The sequence below is a fragment of the Centruroides sculpturatus genome, unplaced genomic scaffold (assembly GCF_000671375.1).
Source record: "Centruroides sculpturatus isolate CEXI.00-Female unplaced genomic scaffold, Cexi_2.0 scaffold361, whole genome shotgun sequence".
In the NCBI taxonomy this organism is placed as follows: domain Eukaryota; kingdom Metazoa; phylum Arthropoda; class Arachnida; order Scorpiones; family Buthidae; genus Centruroides; species Centruroides sculpturatus.
In genome coordinates, this window is record NW_019385072.1 from 169,263 (window position 1) to 188,895 (window position 19,633).

The window sequence follows — 19,633 nt, forward strand, 5'->3', positions numbered from 1 at the left end:
GTGCACACTGTAGAATTTGCTAAACCAAAGTCTCTGCGTACATCTGCCTTTTTTCTTCCACTTTCAACTGCTTTAATTATTTCTACTTTTCAGTCTAACATTAATACTCTTCCTTCAAGCTAGTCATTTCATCTGATTTGTTGCTAAACTACTGTACAACAAATTAGAACTCAGTCAGTGAGACGGATCCAACTCGAATTTCCCACTTTTGCGTTGACCTTATATAGTTGTCAACACCTGTTGGCCAACCAATCAGCAGCTATGCTAGTCATAGCTCTATTCCAGGTCTGCTGCATGGTGTGATGTTTTGGCAACCATCTCTTCCTTGAGACACATGCACCACCAATTTAAATTTAGCCAATCATGGTCTTCTACGATCTTTCCTTGGCAGCATCCATTATCAGTTCAAATTGGCCAGTCATGTTATTACATGATATCACCATGACAACAAGTAACTATGCGAACTAACCCAATCGTCATGTCATTTAAAGATGTGATGACCCTCACCCCACTGAAGTCAGGTGGTGAGAGTATGCAGAGCTCATGAATACAACAGAATTTGTTGTTATTGCAATCCATTATGTCAACATAGATTCTGACATTCTGACTGAATGCACAAGCCAAGATACAAAAACAGTCCTTCAGTTAATTTCTGAGATTCAAGAAAGGGAGAATAACAAGTGTGGTGGCAATGACAATGGCTTCACAGCCAAATGTTATGGCTTCACAGCCAAAATGACACCTGCTTATAAAGCCACCAATAGAGTCATACAGACAAGCCCTGGACTGCATAAACAAACTAGCAGTTTTACACCAATAGAAAAGATGTTGACAGTAGTAAGCTAACACAAGATTTATTATGCATAGTGAGATGTAGATTGCTACAGTCAATTGTAAAAAACAAACATAATTGAAATTTTCCTGGATATGCAGAAAATCCATTATTTGCAAAAAATAATTCTGATTTTCTTATGATAATTCGTTACTGTGATGTGTCTTACTACTATTTTCTGCATGGTTTGTGCATTATCAGTTTGTAAATGAAAATACTGCAGACTTCATTTAAATGATGTCTCATTAAAGGTAATTTTAGAAAACAATTTTTCTTGGATGGACATTTTTAGAATGAACAGTGTTTTTTTTTTTTTTTTTTTTGTTTAGCAAGTGTCCATTATAGAAAGGTTTTACTGTAATTTAAATTGTATAAAATAGTTTTTATTTTAATAGCTAATGTGAAAGAAAATTGTGTATAATGGCAAGGTACTCAAGTAAGGAGCGATATTCATATTTGCAGCAATTAGTTACTGAATTTCAAGATTCTTCATCACAAGGTAAAACTATTATCATTTTGACTAATTAAAGTTTATTTGCAAACATAGACTGTAGCTCAATATGTTCAAATAACTAAACATCTAAACTACTAGATAACAATAACGATGCTGTTAATTAGATAATTAAACCATGTAGCTTAGTTTGGCTTAAAGGCAGATAGTTCAATCTTTTCTATCCAAATATTTTAAATGATTAAATTTAATTCTAAAGTTAATGTAATTATTAATATTACTACAACATGGTCCTAACTGCTTACCTTTAGCCAAAATTAGTTTGGATTGATTATTAACAGCATCACTGTTATAGCCTCAAGGTAAGCAAAAATTGCAGGTTTGAATTCTATTCCAGAATATTCTAAATTACTGAAATTATTAATATTAATACAAGATGATGGCCTAACCATCTACCATTATTCCAAATTTTTAGTTTAATTATCTAGTTAATAGCACTTATACACCTTAGTTTAGCTTTTTGGTTAAAGTTTATATATGTATATATAAAACAAAACGAAAACCAAAACTGGAATACTTTGAAATGAATTACATAAGAAACTTTTCTCTTTCCAGAAAAATATGTATAAAGAAACAAACGTTTTTGGTCTGATTAATAGGCCTACATCATGTTCACTTACATTTTCCTAAGTGAACCTGATGTAATGCATTTTTTTTTTGCTCCTTTTCAGTTCAATTTCTTAAGTAGTTCCTATTTAACATTGCATTCAACATAGTATTTTATAACATTCAAATTCTTTTCATACATTATGGTTTGTAGTAACATTATTTTTGTTTTTTTCTTTATTTTCATTTAATTTCATATTATTAATAATATGAAATAATAATATGAAATTAATAATTAATATTATTAATAATAATTTTTTCATATACAGCATTTAAGCAAGTGAGTTTAAAAGAGGTTACATAAACCTCTATGAAAGAGTAGCTCTTGTTGAGATTGGTCTTAAAAAAATACTACTAAAGTTTCATTAAATATACAAGTAAAAGGAAGGGAATGGATGGAAAAAGAAAAAAATAGTAACAATGTTTATAACATGTGTAAATTGTAAATGGCATTTTGATCACTGTTTAAGTAAAATGATTGAATTGAATTTCATTTACAAACAACAAAATATTGCTTTTGGTTTCATAAGCTAAGATTAGCAAAAATAGTTTGGTAAAATATTAGTTCACACCAATGTAATCACTAGAGCTAGGACATCTAGGCACTAAAAGTCATGTAAATAGTTATAAAATTATGTAACTTATATGCATAATATGAATGATAAGTTATAACTTATATGATTTTTAGTGTGTAGATCTTCTAGCTGTAGTAATCACTTAAATCAGATGCAAGTACAATTTGTGAATTAATGTACCATTTTGAATATAAAAACTAATTACAGTAGACCCCCCTATAGAGAGATTTCATGTCGACATCACAAGTGACGTCATGAGCATGCGCAATTGTCCAGCGCCATGTTTGTGACTCTTTGTGACTTGTTTACGTTTTGTGTGTGTCCACGTGCGCTTTAACTGGAGTTCTTGTATTGTTTTTTTCGTCGCGAATATCACTATGGTTATTTGTTGTGTAATTGGGTGTAATGCTAGTTCACTCAAGAACAAAGGAACCTCATTTTTTAAAATTCCCGGCATTATTTCTCATCAAGGATCCCAAACTGAAGAGCTTTCACGACGAAGACAATCTGCATGGCTCTCGAGAATTAACCGGAAAAATTTCAATACGGATAAAGTGAATATCAATACAAGAGTTTGTCAGAAACATTTCATTAAAGGTAAGCAATAAATCAACTTACCATTTATCAATAAATTAAATAAACTTATACATGAGTATCATAGTGTCTGCTTGTAATAAATATACAGTAGAGTTAATATTAAAATGTTAAACAAAGATAATCACTTAGCAGATGAAGAATTAGAAGTGTATTTTAAACCAATTTCCTTCCAATCTAATTTACATAAATAAATGTGTATTTTTTAAGATATAAACCAATAATTTCCATTTTTCATTTACAAATAGTTAAGTTAGTTTATTTTGGTGAGCAACATTAACATTTGTTTAAGATGCTACTTTTTACATTGCATTTTTATATTAGTAACAAATAATTATTACATAGTACATGTAATGTTCAACTTGTTCCTGACAAATTCTTATTATTTATATATAACATACCATAATGATAAGTTATTTTAATATTATGTGAAATTACTAACATTAAACACAGTATATTAATAATAATAAAAATAATTTAATATTAAATTGTCATAATATATTATTTAAAAATTATTTTCATTCCAAAGGAAAACCTTCCTCATTGTATGATGAGTCATCACCAGACTGGGTGCCAACATTATACATGGGGTATGAGAGTGACCACAACTTAACTGCAAATCAGGAGCGTTATGAAAGAGCACGTAATCGCAAGATACAACGAGTGGCCTTAGAAGCTGAAACTCCTAAGGCAGCTGAAGCTTGCACCCAACCTCCTACTGTTAAAGATGCAGAGATCTCAACAACTGCAGAAATGCAAGAAGCAGAGCCTTTAAAATCTAATGCATGGGTACAAACTACATCTTTAGTTGAAACTGTCACTTGTCAGACTGAATTTAAAGCTAAAGATATAGAAAGCTTGCAATTTGAGTGTGCAAACTTGAAAACTGAAGTATTATTATTAAAAAAAACATATGTTCTTAATGAAGAGTTTTTTGAAGGTGATGACAACAAGGTTCATTTTTTTAGTGGACTGAGCAATTTTAAATTGCTATCATTGATACTGAACCTTTGTCGTAAACAGATTGATCATCCAAATTCCAGAAAATTAACTCCTTTTCAAGAGATGATAGTATGTTTGATGAGACTTCGCTTAAATTTAAGTCTGGAAGATTTGGCTTACAGATTTAATATTTCAAAAGCAACAATATGCCGAATCTTTGACAAGTGGCTGCACATTTTATACATCAGGTTAAGCAGATTGATTGTTTGGCCTGAGAGAGATGTGCTGCAAAAAACTATGCCCAAAGAATTTAAAAAAACTATTGGCAATAAGATTGCAGTAATAATAGACTGTTTTGAGCTTTTTATTGAACGGCCTTCGTCATTAGATGCTCGCTATTTGACATGGTCCCAGTATAAGCACCATAACACAGTAAAGTTTTTAATAGGTGTTACTCCTCAAGGATCTGTGTCTTTTATATCAGAACCTTGGGGAGGAAGGGTTAGTGACAAACACCTAACCGAACATTCTGGATTGCTTAAATATTTACTGCCTGGAGATTTAGTGCTAGCAGACAGAGGTTTTAACATTACAGATAGTATTGGAATTACTGGAGCACAGCTAGCAGTTCCTGCATTTACCAGAGGTAAACAACAACTCTCTGCATTGGAAGTAGCAGAAAGCAGAAAGATGTCTCATTTGAGAATCCATGTGGAGCGAGTAATCGGTCGCATTAAAAATAATTTTAAAATTCTAGAGTCAACATTGCCAATTGAGCATGTGACACTAAAGGGACATGACAGTGTCACATCAATAGAAAAGATTGTACATGTTAGTTGTGCTTTAATAAATTTATGTAATAGTGTTGTGCCATTTGAATAAAATCAAGTTTACACTGTGTAATGTTTTAATAAATCTTTATTTACAATTTCAGTCTATTGTTTTGAATACCAACGTGCTGTCAGTTCTGGTAATATACATAATTTGAAAAAATTTCTTGCTTTTTCAATGATGCTATTCCACAATGTAAAGTCTCTATAAATCCGCTCAATGTGCAAACTTTTTTCTGTCCAAACTACAAAGTCACAATATTCAACATTACATACAAATATTTGTGTTTGCATTTGGTAGTAGTAATTGCTGCGTTTGTTAATTGTATAAATACCATTCTCATTAACTAAATAATTGGGCGTATTTTCATCAATATTTTGTTGTCGCTGACACCTAGGACATTTCACTTCAACCACTCCTTGGCCACAACAGTTGCAGTCTACAAGACCATCAGGTGAGGCACCAATGAATGGATGAGATGGTAACACATGAAACCCTGTTTCTTTAATAATGAAATTACTATNGTGCAAGCTAAGCATGCGAAAGCTACCACAAAAATGGCGAAGGGGCGGAGCAAACGTGTGTTTCATCACGTGACATGCGACCTTGAAACCTCTCTATAACACCTGTTCCTACAGTTTCGGATTCGTATATCACAGCGAAAAAATTGCGACAGTATTCGCACAAACATGCTAAAAAAAACTCCTATAATTCGGTAAAACGTCATCGCTGACTTGTGTTGCGACAGGATTGCTCGAATCTGGACCAATAGTGGATGGGCAGCTGAACTACTTTCCGCCATCCAGTGCCATGCTATGGAGAGTTTAGGCAGGTAAGTTGAGGTATATAAATTAGGTACTTAAATTAAACAAAATTAACAAATTAATTAATAAATTAATATTAATATTAAATATCAATAAAATTAATAAATTAAACAAAAGTTTAATAGAGTACTGTAATTTTATAATTTTTACGTTATCTAAAATTTTGTCTTTAGTCATCATGATCTCTGTAGTGGAGAAGAATTCTAAGAGCAGGAAATGTATATCCCTTGAAGAAAAAGTTAAAATTTTGGATCGGTTAAAAACCTGGTGAGAAAGTAATAGTCATTGCTAAAGATTTAAAATTAAACGAAGCAACAATTCGATCAATAAAAAAAAAAATGAAAACAAAATAAGGGCTAGAATTTCCTCTGGATCTTTAAGCTATGAAATAGCACAACCAATATTTAAAAGACGGTGTCTTTGGGTCCTAATTATGGATAGCTCTGACAGTGAATAAATTTTAAAANATCGGTTAAAAACCTGGTGAGAAAGTAATAGTCATTGCTAAAGATTTAAAATTAAACGAAGCAACAATTCGATCAATAAAAAAAAAAATGAAAACAAAATAAGGGCTAGAATTTCCTCTGGATCTTTAAGCTATGAAATAGCACAACCAATATTTAAAAGACGGTGTCTTTGGGTCCTAATTATGGATAGCTCTGACAGTGAATAAATTTTAAAAAAAAAAGTGTAACTGTTTCTTTTATTTAAAAATGTTTTGTTATTCATTTTGCGTTAATTTCAATATTTGTTTGTTTTGAAGAGAAATAAAATATATTTTAATTCTTACATATTAAATATTTATTTTACATCTTTGTTAAGTATCTGTATAAGTGTATGTTTATGCATAAGTAAACTGTATGTGATCCGCTCATTTGCCAAAACGATAAGTTCATAAAAAAAAGGTAGAAAATATGTACATTATTGATAAATTTTTATACATTTCTTGTGAAAAAACATTTCTTATTCAACAGCCATAAAAATTATTTCTATTAATGATGTCTCCAAAGTTCAGTGAATTTTTCACAGAAAAATAACTTATCAGAAAACTTTCGTCATTGCTTAAGCTTGTTTTTGTTGCGGAGTGGCACTCCGCGACGAAAATTCAAACTTAAGCAATGATGTCGTCGAACAGTACACACTCGGTAAGTAATCCTACAATTTCTATAGCATAGTTTATATGGATTATTCCCAAAAAAATTATACGGTGCTTTGGAAATGTTGAGTCAAATTAGTCTAGAATCGATTAATTTTATGGAAGAAACCTTTCAAACAGCCATAGTCCCTAAACTGCACACATGTTGGGCTGTGATTGGCTCATGTATTTAAGTGACTCATACAACACATAAATCACATAACATGGAACATATCTACCGTGTTATAGGGGGTCGACTGTACTGCTAGTTAGCATATGAGGTGATATTAGATGCTCACAATGCTGATTTTTCTACAGAAGGAATGTCATCTTGAACAGTTTTCCATGTACATTTTTAAATGTGATTTATTTTGTTTCATAATTAAATTAAATTTGTAATTACATGTAGTTAGGAAATTTATATTCAAAATTAAATATATTTAAATTTTTTCAGATGCAAAGAAGCAGGTTTTAGCTAATCTTGGAAACTTTGCATACGATCCCATAAATTATGATCATTTTAGGAATTTAAATATTATTGCTCTCTTTTTGGGTAAGTTTTAAATTACAAGAAATATCATTTATGATATTTTAATGCTTTTCTTTAATATATTTTGTTATATTGTCTTAATGACTTAATTCTGATTTATTTGTATGTGTATCAATTGATTCAGATGATTAGAAGATATAAAAGGCAAGCATTTCCTCTGAGAAACACTTATCATATTTCTGCACAAATAACAGCTCTTTTATGTAAAAATTGTTTGCTTTTGCAGTTTTGAAATACACATCCTGCTTCAATTATAGGAGTATATCTCAAATATAAGAACATGCTCTTATGTGTTCTAGCTTGTTCTGGCTTATAAGATGCTCAGTGTGAATTAAGTTAAATTTTAACATAGGAAAAGTTGCCACACATTCACAGTCGGAAAAAAAAATTTGAAAATTCACTTGACATAGATAAAAATTTTCTTTAGATTTCTATTAACTGTATCTTTTACTAATAATATGCAAATTACCATTTTGGAAATTTTTTTTTACATATGACAAACAAAATGATGTGACTCAAACTAAAAAAAAACAAAAAACACTCAAATCACATAGTGAAAAAAAAGAAAAAAAACTTAAGCTAAATGTATTTCTAAGGTCTAAAACTTAAGATCTATTAGGATCCAAAGGGATAGCAGGGTTAGTAAAAATGTTAAGAAAATGTAAAATAAATTGAGAAAAGAATGGTTGGCAGCACTTCTACTTACCTTTTTGTTTTCTTTAAGAGTTTCCTTTTTCTAAAAGGGAGTTGTACCCAAATTTTTTTTCCTTTTTCCATGATACATCTGGTCTGCTCATATATGTCCATTGGCTTCTCTAGTGGGTGATCCGAATTGGAAACACAACAGGAAAAAAATCTTTTCAGGAAAAACTAAAACTTCCATATAAAACTTTGGGTTCTATCAACCCCAGGTAATACTTTATCAATGAAATTCAGTTAAAACCATTCTCAATGGAGCTGGATTTTTAGTCCTCTTTCAAGCCTTTCCATACACTCTATCTTATCACGAGCACACCCAATATGGTCCCTTCTTCCTCAATACACTCTACTTGTGACCCTTCTTTTGGAAGTACTGCCTGATGCCAACCAATACTAGGAAAACTAGATGTATAAAAGACTGGAAGTAGTCCAATTTGGGAGGTGAGAGTCCAGAGAGAAAAAGAAAAATGGCTTGATCAGGCCACAACAGTTTTAATGATACAGTAGAGCCTCAAAAACTCGGCACTCGATAACCCGGCACTCCGGATAACTTGGCCACACCCTGGCAGGGCAAAAAATTCTTAGTTAATTAATTTTCATTATAGACAGCTTTATGCCTCATAAAGTATTTTTCTGAGGTCTGTCTTATCAAGTAAATTACTGTACACAGTATATTTATTAATTTTCATTTTCATGTAGTAAAGGCTCTATGCCTTCATAAAGGATGTACTTTTCTTTTGTTTAAGGGTATTTGGGCAGTTTATTCTCTGTTGTATTCTCAAGCAAACAATACATACAAGTACAGTACAATATTTTCTGAGGAAACACGCTTACTTATCCTTTTTTTAACCCCATTCCCGATAACCCGACATTTTCACAAACTCGGCCACCCTTCGGTCCACATTAGGCTGAGTTTTCGAGGCTCTACTGTATTTACTTCTAGATAATTACATTCCAGTATGAATCAGTCTCAGCAAATGATGCCACAATTGATGCATAGGTGAATGGTGTAATAAGGTTTTACTGGAACATCTTGCAACCTAACAAGATGGCAGAAGTAAACAGTACAACAGTGACATTTGCAGACTTATTCTATAACTTTGGGTTAATACAGATGAGTAGTAAAATAATATAACAGTGCAGGTGGCCATATTGCTCCGTTGGAGCTAGCTATATCCATAGCCTGACGAGTGTGATGTGCATCAGTTATCAGATGCACTGATTAACTCATTGGTGAATATTGGAACACATTCTAGTACACTGCAGTTTATCGATGAACTGTTTGGTGCATACAGGAATGTACCCATTGTTTAGCTAGGTTTTATGATATCCAAGCATAGAATATACACAGGTATATTTTTAGTTTTTAAAGCTGAAGTGATTAAAGAAGTGAAAGAGAAAGTGAATAGAAAATGTTGTTATGTCAGAGTATGGCATACTCTGACACATCACTGGTAAACATTAGAAACTTATATAGAACTAGTTTACATAACGTAGATACATGATTGGATAGTGGATTGTTAAAGGTGCATGGAAAATACGATACTCTATATTCCTCATGATGAGCTCTGCCAAAATGGGTGACAAGGGAGAATCCATTGGTACACCCTGGGTTTGTTTGTATACTTTGCCATTAAATTGAAAATAATTATTTTCTGTGACAAGTAAGAGGGCCTCCCACAAATGTAATACATTTGATGTAGGGAAACCAGAGCAGTGGAAAGTTCTGTGTGTCCACTTGTGGTCACACAGAACTTTCAAAACTTTCAAACGGTGCGGTCATTAGCTTTAAATGACAATCCTTGATTGTTTCTGATGGATTGTGGCAAGACATCTCTTTACTGTATGGCACCAACCCTTCACAGCAACAACTGATTTCCACATCTCAACAACCTTCACTCGCTCCTGGACAGATAAATGATTGGCCATCATTTTCATTACTGTCCACATCATCAATCAGAAATTATAAAATTCCATTGAGTGATGTAAATGTGTGCACAGATTTTATTATGATTGCATTATTATTACAAAAATTATAGCAATTGCTCAATACCTAGTTACTTTCCACCCATTCTATAGATGATGATAGCTCTGTATTATATCTAATGATAAAAACAATATATTAACTTTGTATGTAGTCTGTTTATATTGATGTAAAATTTTTTTCATAGATCAACTTGATGAAGAAGATGAAGAGTTAGTAGAGTTTGCAATTGGAGGATTGTGTAATTTATGTTTAGGTAAAAATTACAATTGTGTAATTTAATTTTTAATTTGTTAACTGTGTAATGAATATAATTATTTAAAGTAATTATTGGGTGTTTGGAAAGTAATTTCGTTTTTTTTACCACTAGATGGATTAGTTGTATTTTCCAGCCATTTTCATTCTAAACCATATTATCATTATATATTTTGAAAGCTAGCATTTTAATGCTTATTTGTAAAAAATTTTGTTTCATTTTGTTCAATTGTTTATTTTTTGTGTCCCATCAAATATGGAAGATCGAAAGCAGCATTTTCGACATATTTTGCTCTTTTATTACTGAAAAGGTAAGAATGCTGTTTAAGTGAAAAAAAATTGTGTGAGTGTACGGAGAAGATGTATTGACAGAATGATAGGGCCAAGACTTGTTTACAAAATTTAGTTCTGGCAATTTCAATATTGAAGATGCACCACATTCTGGATGGCCAGTTGAAGCCAATGAAAACAAAATAAAAGGTACTGATTGAAGCAAACTGCCGAATAACAACACATGAAATCACTGAGAGATTAAATTTGTCGAATTGAACTGTTTATGATTACTTGAAACAAATTGGTTTTGTTTCAAAGATTGATATATGGGTTCCACATGTTCTTAAGGAGAGATGCTATCTTTGGTGGAATTTTAAGGAAATTTTTTTTTGGAGCTTTTACCAGACAATTTAACAATTGATTCAAAAGTGTACTGCCATCGAGTAAACAAATTGAGTAATATCATCAAACAGAAAAGGTGGCCAGAATTGATCAACAAAACAGGTGTAGTGTTTTACCACGATAATATCAAACTTCACACAAGTTTGGTAACTCCTCAGAAATTGTTATAACTTAGATGGGATGTGCTATTGCATCAACCATACTTGCCAGATCGAGCACACTCAGATTATTACTTGTTCCGGTCTATACACATTTTTTTAACTGTAAGACATTTACTTGAAATGACAATGTCAAAAATCACTTGGATCAGTTTTTTGTAAGCAACGATCAAAACTTTTATGAATGTGAAATCATGCTACTACCAGAAACAATGACAACAGGTATTTGACCAAAATGGTCGATATATAATTCAATAAAATATTTATATATTATAAAAATATTGTTTTTTTTTTTTTCATGGATAAAAAACGAAATTACTTTCTGAACAACCTAAAATATTCATCAGACATAATGACTAGTTATGTCAAATATTCAATAGATGGTTAACAATAAAAAACACAATGCATTCTCTTGAAACATTTAGTTTTTTGGTTTGATTTTAATAAACCGACAATCTGAAAAGTCTTGATTAAAGTATTGTTTAAATATTTTTAAGGTTAATTATACTATTATGCCAGTAATTTTATTTAATTGGGTTGCAATCTGAAAAATTATGGATCCCACTGTTGCCATCTGTCTGTCTGTCCTTCCTTAATCTCAAGAATTGTGTTAGATTAGAGGTCCCCAAAGTGGTCGATAAGAGTTTTCCAGGGTCGATTAATACACGAGGGTCGAAAGGGGCCGATTAATATTAAAGAGGATCAATTAAACTGTCTAGGAAAAAAATAGAATATTCCAATAAAAATTCAAAATACGGATATGATCAACATTACTGACTATCCTAGTTATAACTTGAGTTTTGCCTTAGCCTATGCTGCTTTAAGCATGTGTTACTCTGTTTTCATGCATCTGGCAACTGTACTAGTATTAAAAATATGTTATGAACGCTAGTAGTTCATTATACACAGACATACATTGCACTGTTACACTCTAGTAGGGTTGTCACTAAGTATTTTATATCTAAATGTAGATATTTTGTTCTTTACAGAGAAAATATCGTAATATATCGAAAATCATTAACCCTTTATCACCGCCATTTTGTTTACGTTTATTTTGTAAACTGTCCAACGGCAATATAGGTCAGTCAGGCGATATTATTTAAAAAATTCACCAAAAATCAAATTATCATTATGTTTGTATGAAAATATCATGTACATTTATTAATATCTTTAGTTTAATAGTTTATAATAATTATAATTCCTTCCAATTCTAAACATCTATTAGCAAAAGATGGTGTTGGGATTGAATCGTTTGGACGTACATATGTTTCCCGCGTTTTCTCTTTTTCAAACGAGTAACGGTTGTCGCCATAGAAACTCGGATCGAGAAATGACTGTTAGTTTTGAAAGCAGGATAGCTGATTGGCTGCCAAGCTTTGGACCACCTGTGGACCAACAAGAGCGCTACGAAATGCTGATTGGTCAATCAGCACTTCGTAGCTTCAATCCATATAAAAAGATAGAGTTTAGGCGGGAGAGATAAGTTTGCCTAAGGCCAGCTAAGCGAACTTAATGCTGCTATTTTGTTGTCCTGCAAATGTATTGTGTTTTTCATATAAAAAATCTCATTTTAATACCCACAATGTCGGCTACCAATGCTAAGAAGAAATGCAGACAATATTGACAGGAGTATTTGAAATATGGTTTTGTGCCATCATTTGCTAATGAAACTATTCCTATGTGCTTATTATGTGAAAAAACTTTCAGCAATGATACTATGAAGCTGGCGAAAATGAAAGACCATTTGGAAAGGATCCATTCTGATAAGAAAAAAAAAAGATTTTGAGTATTTTAAAATACTAAAAGAGAAATTGAGAGTTTAGCCAAATTTGAATACATATCTGAAGTCATCTGCTGACAGAGAAGGAGGAGTGAAGACATCCTACAGCATCTCTCTTAATATTGCAAAGAAAGGCAAACCGTATGCTATTGGTGAAGAGATTATAATACCAGCTATAAAAGATGTAATTGAAAATGTTATGAAGAAAGACTCCCAACTAGTTTTAAAATGTATACCATTAAGTGCAAATACTGTGCAACGACGTATTGAGGAAATGGCCGATGATGTGGAAAGAACTTTGATCTCTGAGCTCCAGCATTGTAAGTTTGCTATTCAACTTGACGAATCAACTTTTGGAAGTTCAAATCTTCTCATGGCTTATGTTAGATTACATAGCCCATATCTGAATGACACTGCTGATGAATTTCTATTTGCTAAGTATCTTGAAACTGATTCAAAAGGTGAGACAATTTTTTTATGTTTGCAAGATTATTTGAACAAGCACAGCATTCCTTTCAGCAATATACCTCGACTTACATTGTTCTCGATTATACGTCGTCTGTCAAAAAATATGTGGAAAAATAAAAATCAAGTTTAAGTCATTTTATTCGACTTTATGTCTGTCCACCACAAATATTGAAGTCGTAATATCACTATAAAAGCGTTAAAGCACATAAAATCATATTAAAATATGTACATTTACAGTAAATGTTAATATAATTATCATAAATCCTAAAGAATGAAACATGAAAACATCTATGTTTCTGTGTTGTCTTCTTATTTAGTGGTCTTTAAATGCTCAATATTGGTGCTTTCCATGGTAGCTCCAACATCTACCGTTTGGCGTTGTTGTCAGCACCACTCGATATTGGTAAATTTAATATAAATTAGTTATTTATATTAAATTGATGACGACAGCGGCAGAATTCATCGTATTAGTTGATCGTTTCTCATTCAAATTTGGATTCCATCGAATGTTTTTTGAGTATTTAAGTTTTTTCACCTGAAGAAGAACCTAAGTGGGTTTGAAAACGTTTGTGGGAACTTTTTAACCGGATTTTTGTATTTAATTTTGCACCGTAAAGGTTTGTGGTTGATTAATTGTACGTTAACACGGTGTTGTGGAGAAGTTCAATAAATTAGTTTATTTTCTACTGTTGCAAAATAATTTTAATAACTGTATTTGTTATTTAACCTTACAAAATCATCTTATTTTATAATGTCTTAGAGCAAACCACATTCACAAATAAAGAGTCTGTGATGTACTGTAAACATTGCTAAATTACAAACATGTACATTTACAAGTATATACGGTACGTACATGAATTCGTAAATTTAGATTACTTTTTCTGCACTATATTAAAAACTAAAATTTATTTGTTTGTAAGCTTAAAATAGATTCTTATTAACCATATACAGTGGTACCTTGGTATACGTCTGCTTTAGAATACGTCCAATTCGGAATACGTCCTGTTTGGATGAAACAAATTTTGCTTGGTATACGACTTAATCTAAATATATAAAATTGCTTGTCCTGACTGACTGACTGACTCACTCACTGATTCATCATCGCCCAGAGCAGACTGCTTAACCTAAAGAGGTGAAATTTGGTAGACAGTTAGGGTACGTCATGGAAACGCACACTAAGAAGGGATTTTTCGATATTCCCTCGCGGGGGGAGAGGGAGAGGATTAAGCCTTAACCAGAAGAACTGCTTCTACTGTACTATTTTAGATGCTATTTTTTGTTTTTATCTGTGTTTTAGTAGGGTATGCCATGGCAATGCACGCTAAGAAGGGATTTTTTGAAATTCCCCCGCGAGGGCGAGAGGGAGAGGATTAAGGCTTAACCAGAAGAACTGCTTCTACTGTACTATTTTAGATGCTATTTTTTGTTTTTATCTGTGTTTTAGTAGGGTATGCCATGGCAATTCACGCTAAGAAGGGATTTTTTGAAATTCCCCCGCGGGGGGAGAGGGAGAGCACTTAGTCTTCATTGTGTACTTAGGTGTATTAAATTAATAACATTTCAGACATTGTTATAAATATTTTTATCTATTTCGATTTTAAAAATGTTCGAACCATTTTAGATTCGAATTTGTTATTGCCTATTGGTTTGATTATAGAACGATTGTAAACATTCCAGAAAATTGATCAAACTGAAAATAGTTCGTTTGATTCTCGGCAGTTCTCATTCTCAGCAGTAGATGTTATATAACAATTACTATGGTTATTGAAATATTGAATGTAAACGGGGTTTGCTTGCAAAACCTCTGCAGACGAAGTTGTGGTTAACAGCTAGTTCAATTATATGCACCATCTATGAACAAGTAGCATTATTGGTGTACTAGACCAGACTAGACGTTCGCTGTGCCATAGTTTATAACTTTGTTAAGTTTCTTTTCATTTTAATTTGTAAGTAAAATTTTATTATTTTTATTAATCATGAATTGCAAAAAGGCAAATGAAAAGCAACAGAAACTAAAAATTGACTAGAATCACAATGGAACTGAAAAAAGAGATTATTGAGAAATATGAAGGTGGCATGCATGTTCGAGATTTAACTGTTGCATATGTATTCCAAGAACGATGATATCGACAATTGTGAAAAATAAAGACATTATTAAATCTGCTAATGTTGCGAAAGGGGTTAAATTACAGTAGAGCGTCGTTTATCCGAATCAATTGGGGACTGGGGTTGTTCGGATAACTTATTTTTCGGATAACCAATTATGTACGAAAAAATACATTAACCTATCCCCTGTTGAAATTTTTCTCTGTTGTGTGTTGCTTCGCGTTGGATTTTCGTCGATGTTAAGCCTAATGTAAACTTTTTAAAATAATAATCGTGGCTATTGTATAGTTAAAGATTATTTCTTTATTTTTTACAAACAAAATAAATATATTGAAAAATATAAAAACAAAAAAAATTATACTTTAGAAGTTAATCTAGTATCAAAAACTTTCGATTTAGCATGACACACAGTTCTGAGAAAACACCACAGAAAAGTGCCAGTGCTGCCAGCTAAAAAACACACATCAACAAAAAAATATTGGAGTAGCCCAAGATATAGCCAAAGATTGCAGCACCACAGCAATAGCGAAAATTTAAATTTGCCGACTGGAATTCTTTTGGATAACTGACATTTCAGATAACCGACTTTTGGACAAACAACGCTCTACTGTACAGTAATTTCTAAACAGAGATCGAAGACATTAGATAATGTTGAGAAATTGCTTTTGCTTTGGATAACTGAAAAACAGTATGCTGGCGACAGCGTATCAGAAGCAATTATTTGTGAGAAAGCTAAAAAGATACATGCTGACCTCATGAAAAATCAAGCAGGAACTAGCCAGGAAAGCGAGGTGTTTAAAGCCAGCCATTTCTTTTTTACATGAGAATGGATTAATCATTTTTACATTACTTCTTATGGGAAAGGTTGATTTGGTATATGTCCTATTCGGTATAAGTCCAAACATCAGGAACAGATTAAGGTCATATATCGAGGTTCCACTGTATTATTAAAAATTAATTTATAAATAAAATACAAAACTGGGAATGGTTATTTCTGGTTTAGCCTAGTGACAAGTAAATTTGACTTATGTCGTTTTTCGATTTAAGTCGCCTCTCCTAGAACCAATTACTGACGTAAGGCGAGGTATACCTGTATTACTGCAGTAGCTACTGACAGTGCACCTGCTATGGTAGGCCATTACAGAGGATTTTTCGTCTTTCTGAAGGAAAAGGTTCCTAAAGTACATACTGTTCACTGTGTCCTACACAGGCAGCATCTTGTAGGCAAAAAACTGAGTTGCGAACTTCATGATACTCTAAAAGTGTGCATCAGGTCAATAAATAAAATTATAGCTCATCCTCTTAATCCCAGACTGTTTGCAAAGTTATGTGAAGAAAATGATGAAACTTTCAACCAATTACTTTTGCACACTGAGGTAAGGTGGTTGTCAAGAGGTGATAGTTTGCAGAGGCTTGTTGACTTGTACGACTCAGCTGAAGACTTTCTTAGGAATGTGGATCCATCGCTATGTGGCCAGTTAAAACAGTGCAAGAACCATATGTTCTATTTGGCAGACCTTTATTTGAAATTTAATATAGTACAGAAGCATTTGCAAGGAAAAAACGTTACAATTGTTCAAGCTCGAGCAATCATAATGGCCTTTCAAGTAAAAATGGAGCTATTTAAATCTTCACTGGCATGATCTGATTTTAAATATTTTTCAAACTTGCACATACTAAAAGAAAATGAAAAGATTTCTGATCGTGATTTGGAGATATATATTAAACATCTTGATAAATTAAGAAAAAACTTTAAAGCACGTTTTGAAGGCTTGGAGAATATGCATGTTCCCTAATGGTTTGCTAATCCATTTGATGTAAAAATAGATAATGAAGATAGTGAACCTGGCTTAGAAGATGAACTGATTGAAATATGTGTAGATCTCGAAGCTAAAGTGTTGTTTAAAAATAAAACCCTCAGTGAATTTTGGAGCAATAACAATATTGCCACTAAATATCCCAAGCTCAGAGCAGAAGCCGAACATTTCTTACTTGCATTCCCAACTTTATACATGGTTGAAGCTGGTTTTAGCCATGCGAACGCAATTTTGACAAAACAGAGGAACAGATTGAACTTGGAAAACCATGGTGATTTGTGACTAAAACTTACCAATTTTCAACCGAATATCAATAATTTTGCTGCTTCCCTTCAGACACATCCATCCCACTAATATCAACTATTTTAATAAAAAGGTATGTTAACATATTTTTTAAGGTATTCAGTAATAGTTGCAAAATGACAGTAAATATATAAACTATAAATTTTTTCATCCAATATAATTTATGTTATGTTTTCAAAAATAATTGTGTATTTTATGTATTATGACATGTATGGTTTAAGAACTATAGGCAAATTTCCATCTATTCATAATTTTGCTACTATTTTTTAAGATTATAAATCAGTGGAAAATATCTCCTTTTTCTGTTAATGTTATTGGGTGGATTTTATAAGATATGGAAACTATTAATTTTTTTATTGGGTTGTTATGCAGGTCTTCTTATTGCTTAACATCAGAAATGCAAAAATTTTTTTTGTATTTCTGATGTAATGTTTTTGCTAAATACTTAAAGTGGGGTCAATAAAAAGGCAAATATTCTATGAAGGGGTCAATGGGATAAAAAGTTTGGGGACCCCTATGTTAGATAGATGAAGGCAAGACTAGATATGGAAAATTTGGGCAGGAGATCCCTATTAACTATATGTTATTTCAGTTCAGAAATTTTCTCCTGAATGGAGTTAGATATGACAGGCCTGACTTCATTGTTAATAGAAAAAGTGTGATGTACAGGGACAAGACACTATTAAACTTAAGTGATAAAATATTGCAGCCCGTCATTGTGACGATGTCACAATAAATAGTTGTTTGTAAATATTGCTAATATGAATTTTAATTCATTAATTGCATTAGTTTACATGACATGTTAGCTTTAAAAAACTTAGCTATGTCTAATGAATATTCTCTCTCTCTTTCTCAAATGCTATGTCTCTAATGGATTTAAAAGAAATTTAAATACTAACATAACTCATTTTAATAGGACTACAATCATTTCATGAAACTGTTTAATATATGTGCCATATTATTTTGAATTTAAGATGCATTTTTGTTTTAAAAAAAGAAATTTTCAGTATAAAAGTAGGATGATAATTAGAAGTAAATGTAATGTAAAAGAATTTATTAATGACTAAGAATATTAATGGTATATTTAAGTTAAAGTATGAAGTAACAGGAAGTATAAAATAAATGAAACACTATAAAATTTTCATTATGTCTGGACTTTGAAGGAATGTTGAATTTAGGAAGCACTTCAACTCAATCTTAACTTTGGAAATGTGAAAAAATGAGTCTTAATTCAAAATATATTTGCATACCATATTATCATGAATTTAAAGTCACTTTGTTTTTTATAATTTAAGAAATTTTTCTGACAATTTTTGAATATGAATTCCTATTGGTTTTGTATTAAATTGTATGTTTTTAGCACCAGTCTAAACAGAAGTTTATTGTTTTATTTTTTTGTAAAAATTGATTTAAAATAACTGCATTCATTTAAATATTTTTTATCAAAGATATTCTTTTAATACTTTGTTAACATTTATGTTATTTTATATTCTCTAAATTTATAATTTTACATTTTATTATCTTAGATAAGAAAAACAAAGATTTTATCTTGCAAAATAGTAATGTGAAAAAGATTGTAAATTGTCTCTCTAGTCCAAGAGAAGAAACTGTTCTATCTGCACTTACTACTTTAATCTTTCTTGTAACTCCTGAATCAAAATCAGGTAGGTTCACACTTTTATATTGTAAGAATTTAACAAGATTTTTCTCATTTAATATTTTGAATTATTTATTTCACAACAAAATTGCACAATATTATAAAAGAGCTTCTTGTCTTGAAAATTGTTGAAACTAAATCTCAAAAACTGTAACAGAGATAACAGAGATTTAATAATTCTTACTTATTTATTAAAATTTAGAGTAACAAGGTTTGAAAATTTTATATTTATTAGAATTTGGATGATACTTGAATATTTATTAAAGAAATGTTTTCTTTAATAAGATAATTTGAAAGGACCATTCCAAGATTCTGCCATAGTATCAGGCTT

General features: G+C 31.5%; 2 protein-coding genes across 3 annotated transcripts in view; both read left to right on the forward strand.

Moving 5' to 3' along the window:
- LOC111634233 (armadillo repeat-containing protein 7-like) overlaps window positions 1-19,633 on the forward strand; it is a 39,935-nt gene that overhangs the window by 12,402 nt on the left and 7,900 nt on the right. For both annotated transcript variants that reach the window (XM_023378959.1, XM_023378960.1), the window contains exons 2-5: window positions 1,228-1,331; window positions 7,305-7,403; window positions 10,271-10,339; window positions 19,172-19,309. In XM_023378959.1, coding sequence (XP_023234727.1) covers window positions 1,253-1,331; window positions 7,305-7,403; window positions 10,271-10,339; window positions 19,172-19,309 — 385 coding nt within the window. In that variant the 5' untranslated portion in view covers window positions 1,228-1,252. The remainder of the gene's footprint in view (window positions 1-1,227; window positions 1,332-7,304; window positions 7,404-10,270; window positions 10,340-19,171; window positions 19,310-19,633) is intronic.
- Window positions 1,744-5,273, forward strand: LOC111634232. Its single transcript, XM_023378958.1, has 2 exons — window positions 1,744-3,121; window positions 3,648-5,273. Exons 1-2 carry the CDS (start codon window positions 2,902-2,904, stop codon window positions 4,940-4,942), a joined length of 1,515 nt encoding a protein of 504 aa, XP_023234726.1. The 5' UTR covers window positions 1,744-2,901; the 3' UTR covers window positions 4,943-5,273.

Coding starts and splice junctions, on each gene's coding strand:
- LOC111634232 (XM_023378958.1), top strand. CDS start 2,902: ATGGTTATTTGTTGTGTAATTGGGTGTAATGCTAGTTCACTCAAGAAC. Junction 3,122..3,647: donor TCAGAAACATTTCATTAAAG/GTAAGCAATAAA, acceptor TTCATTCCAAAG/GAAAACCTTCCTCATTGTAT.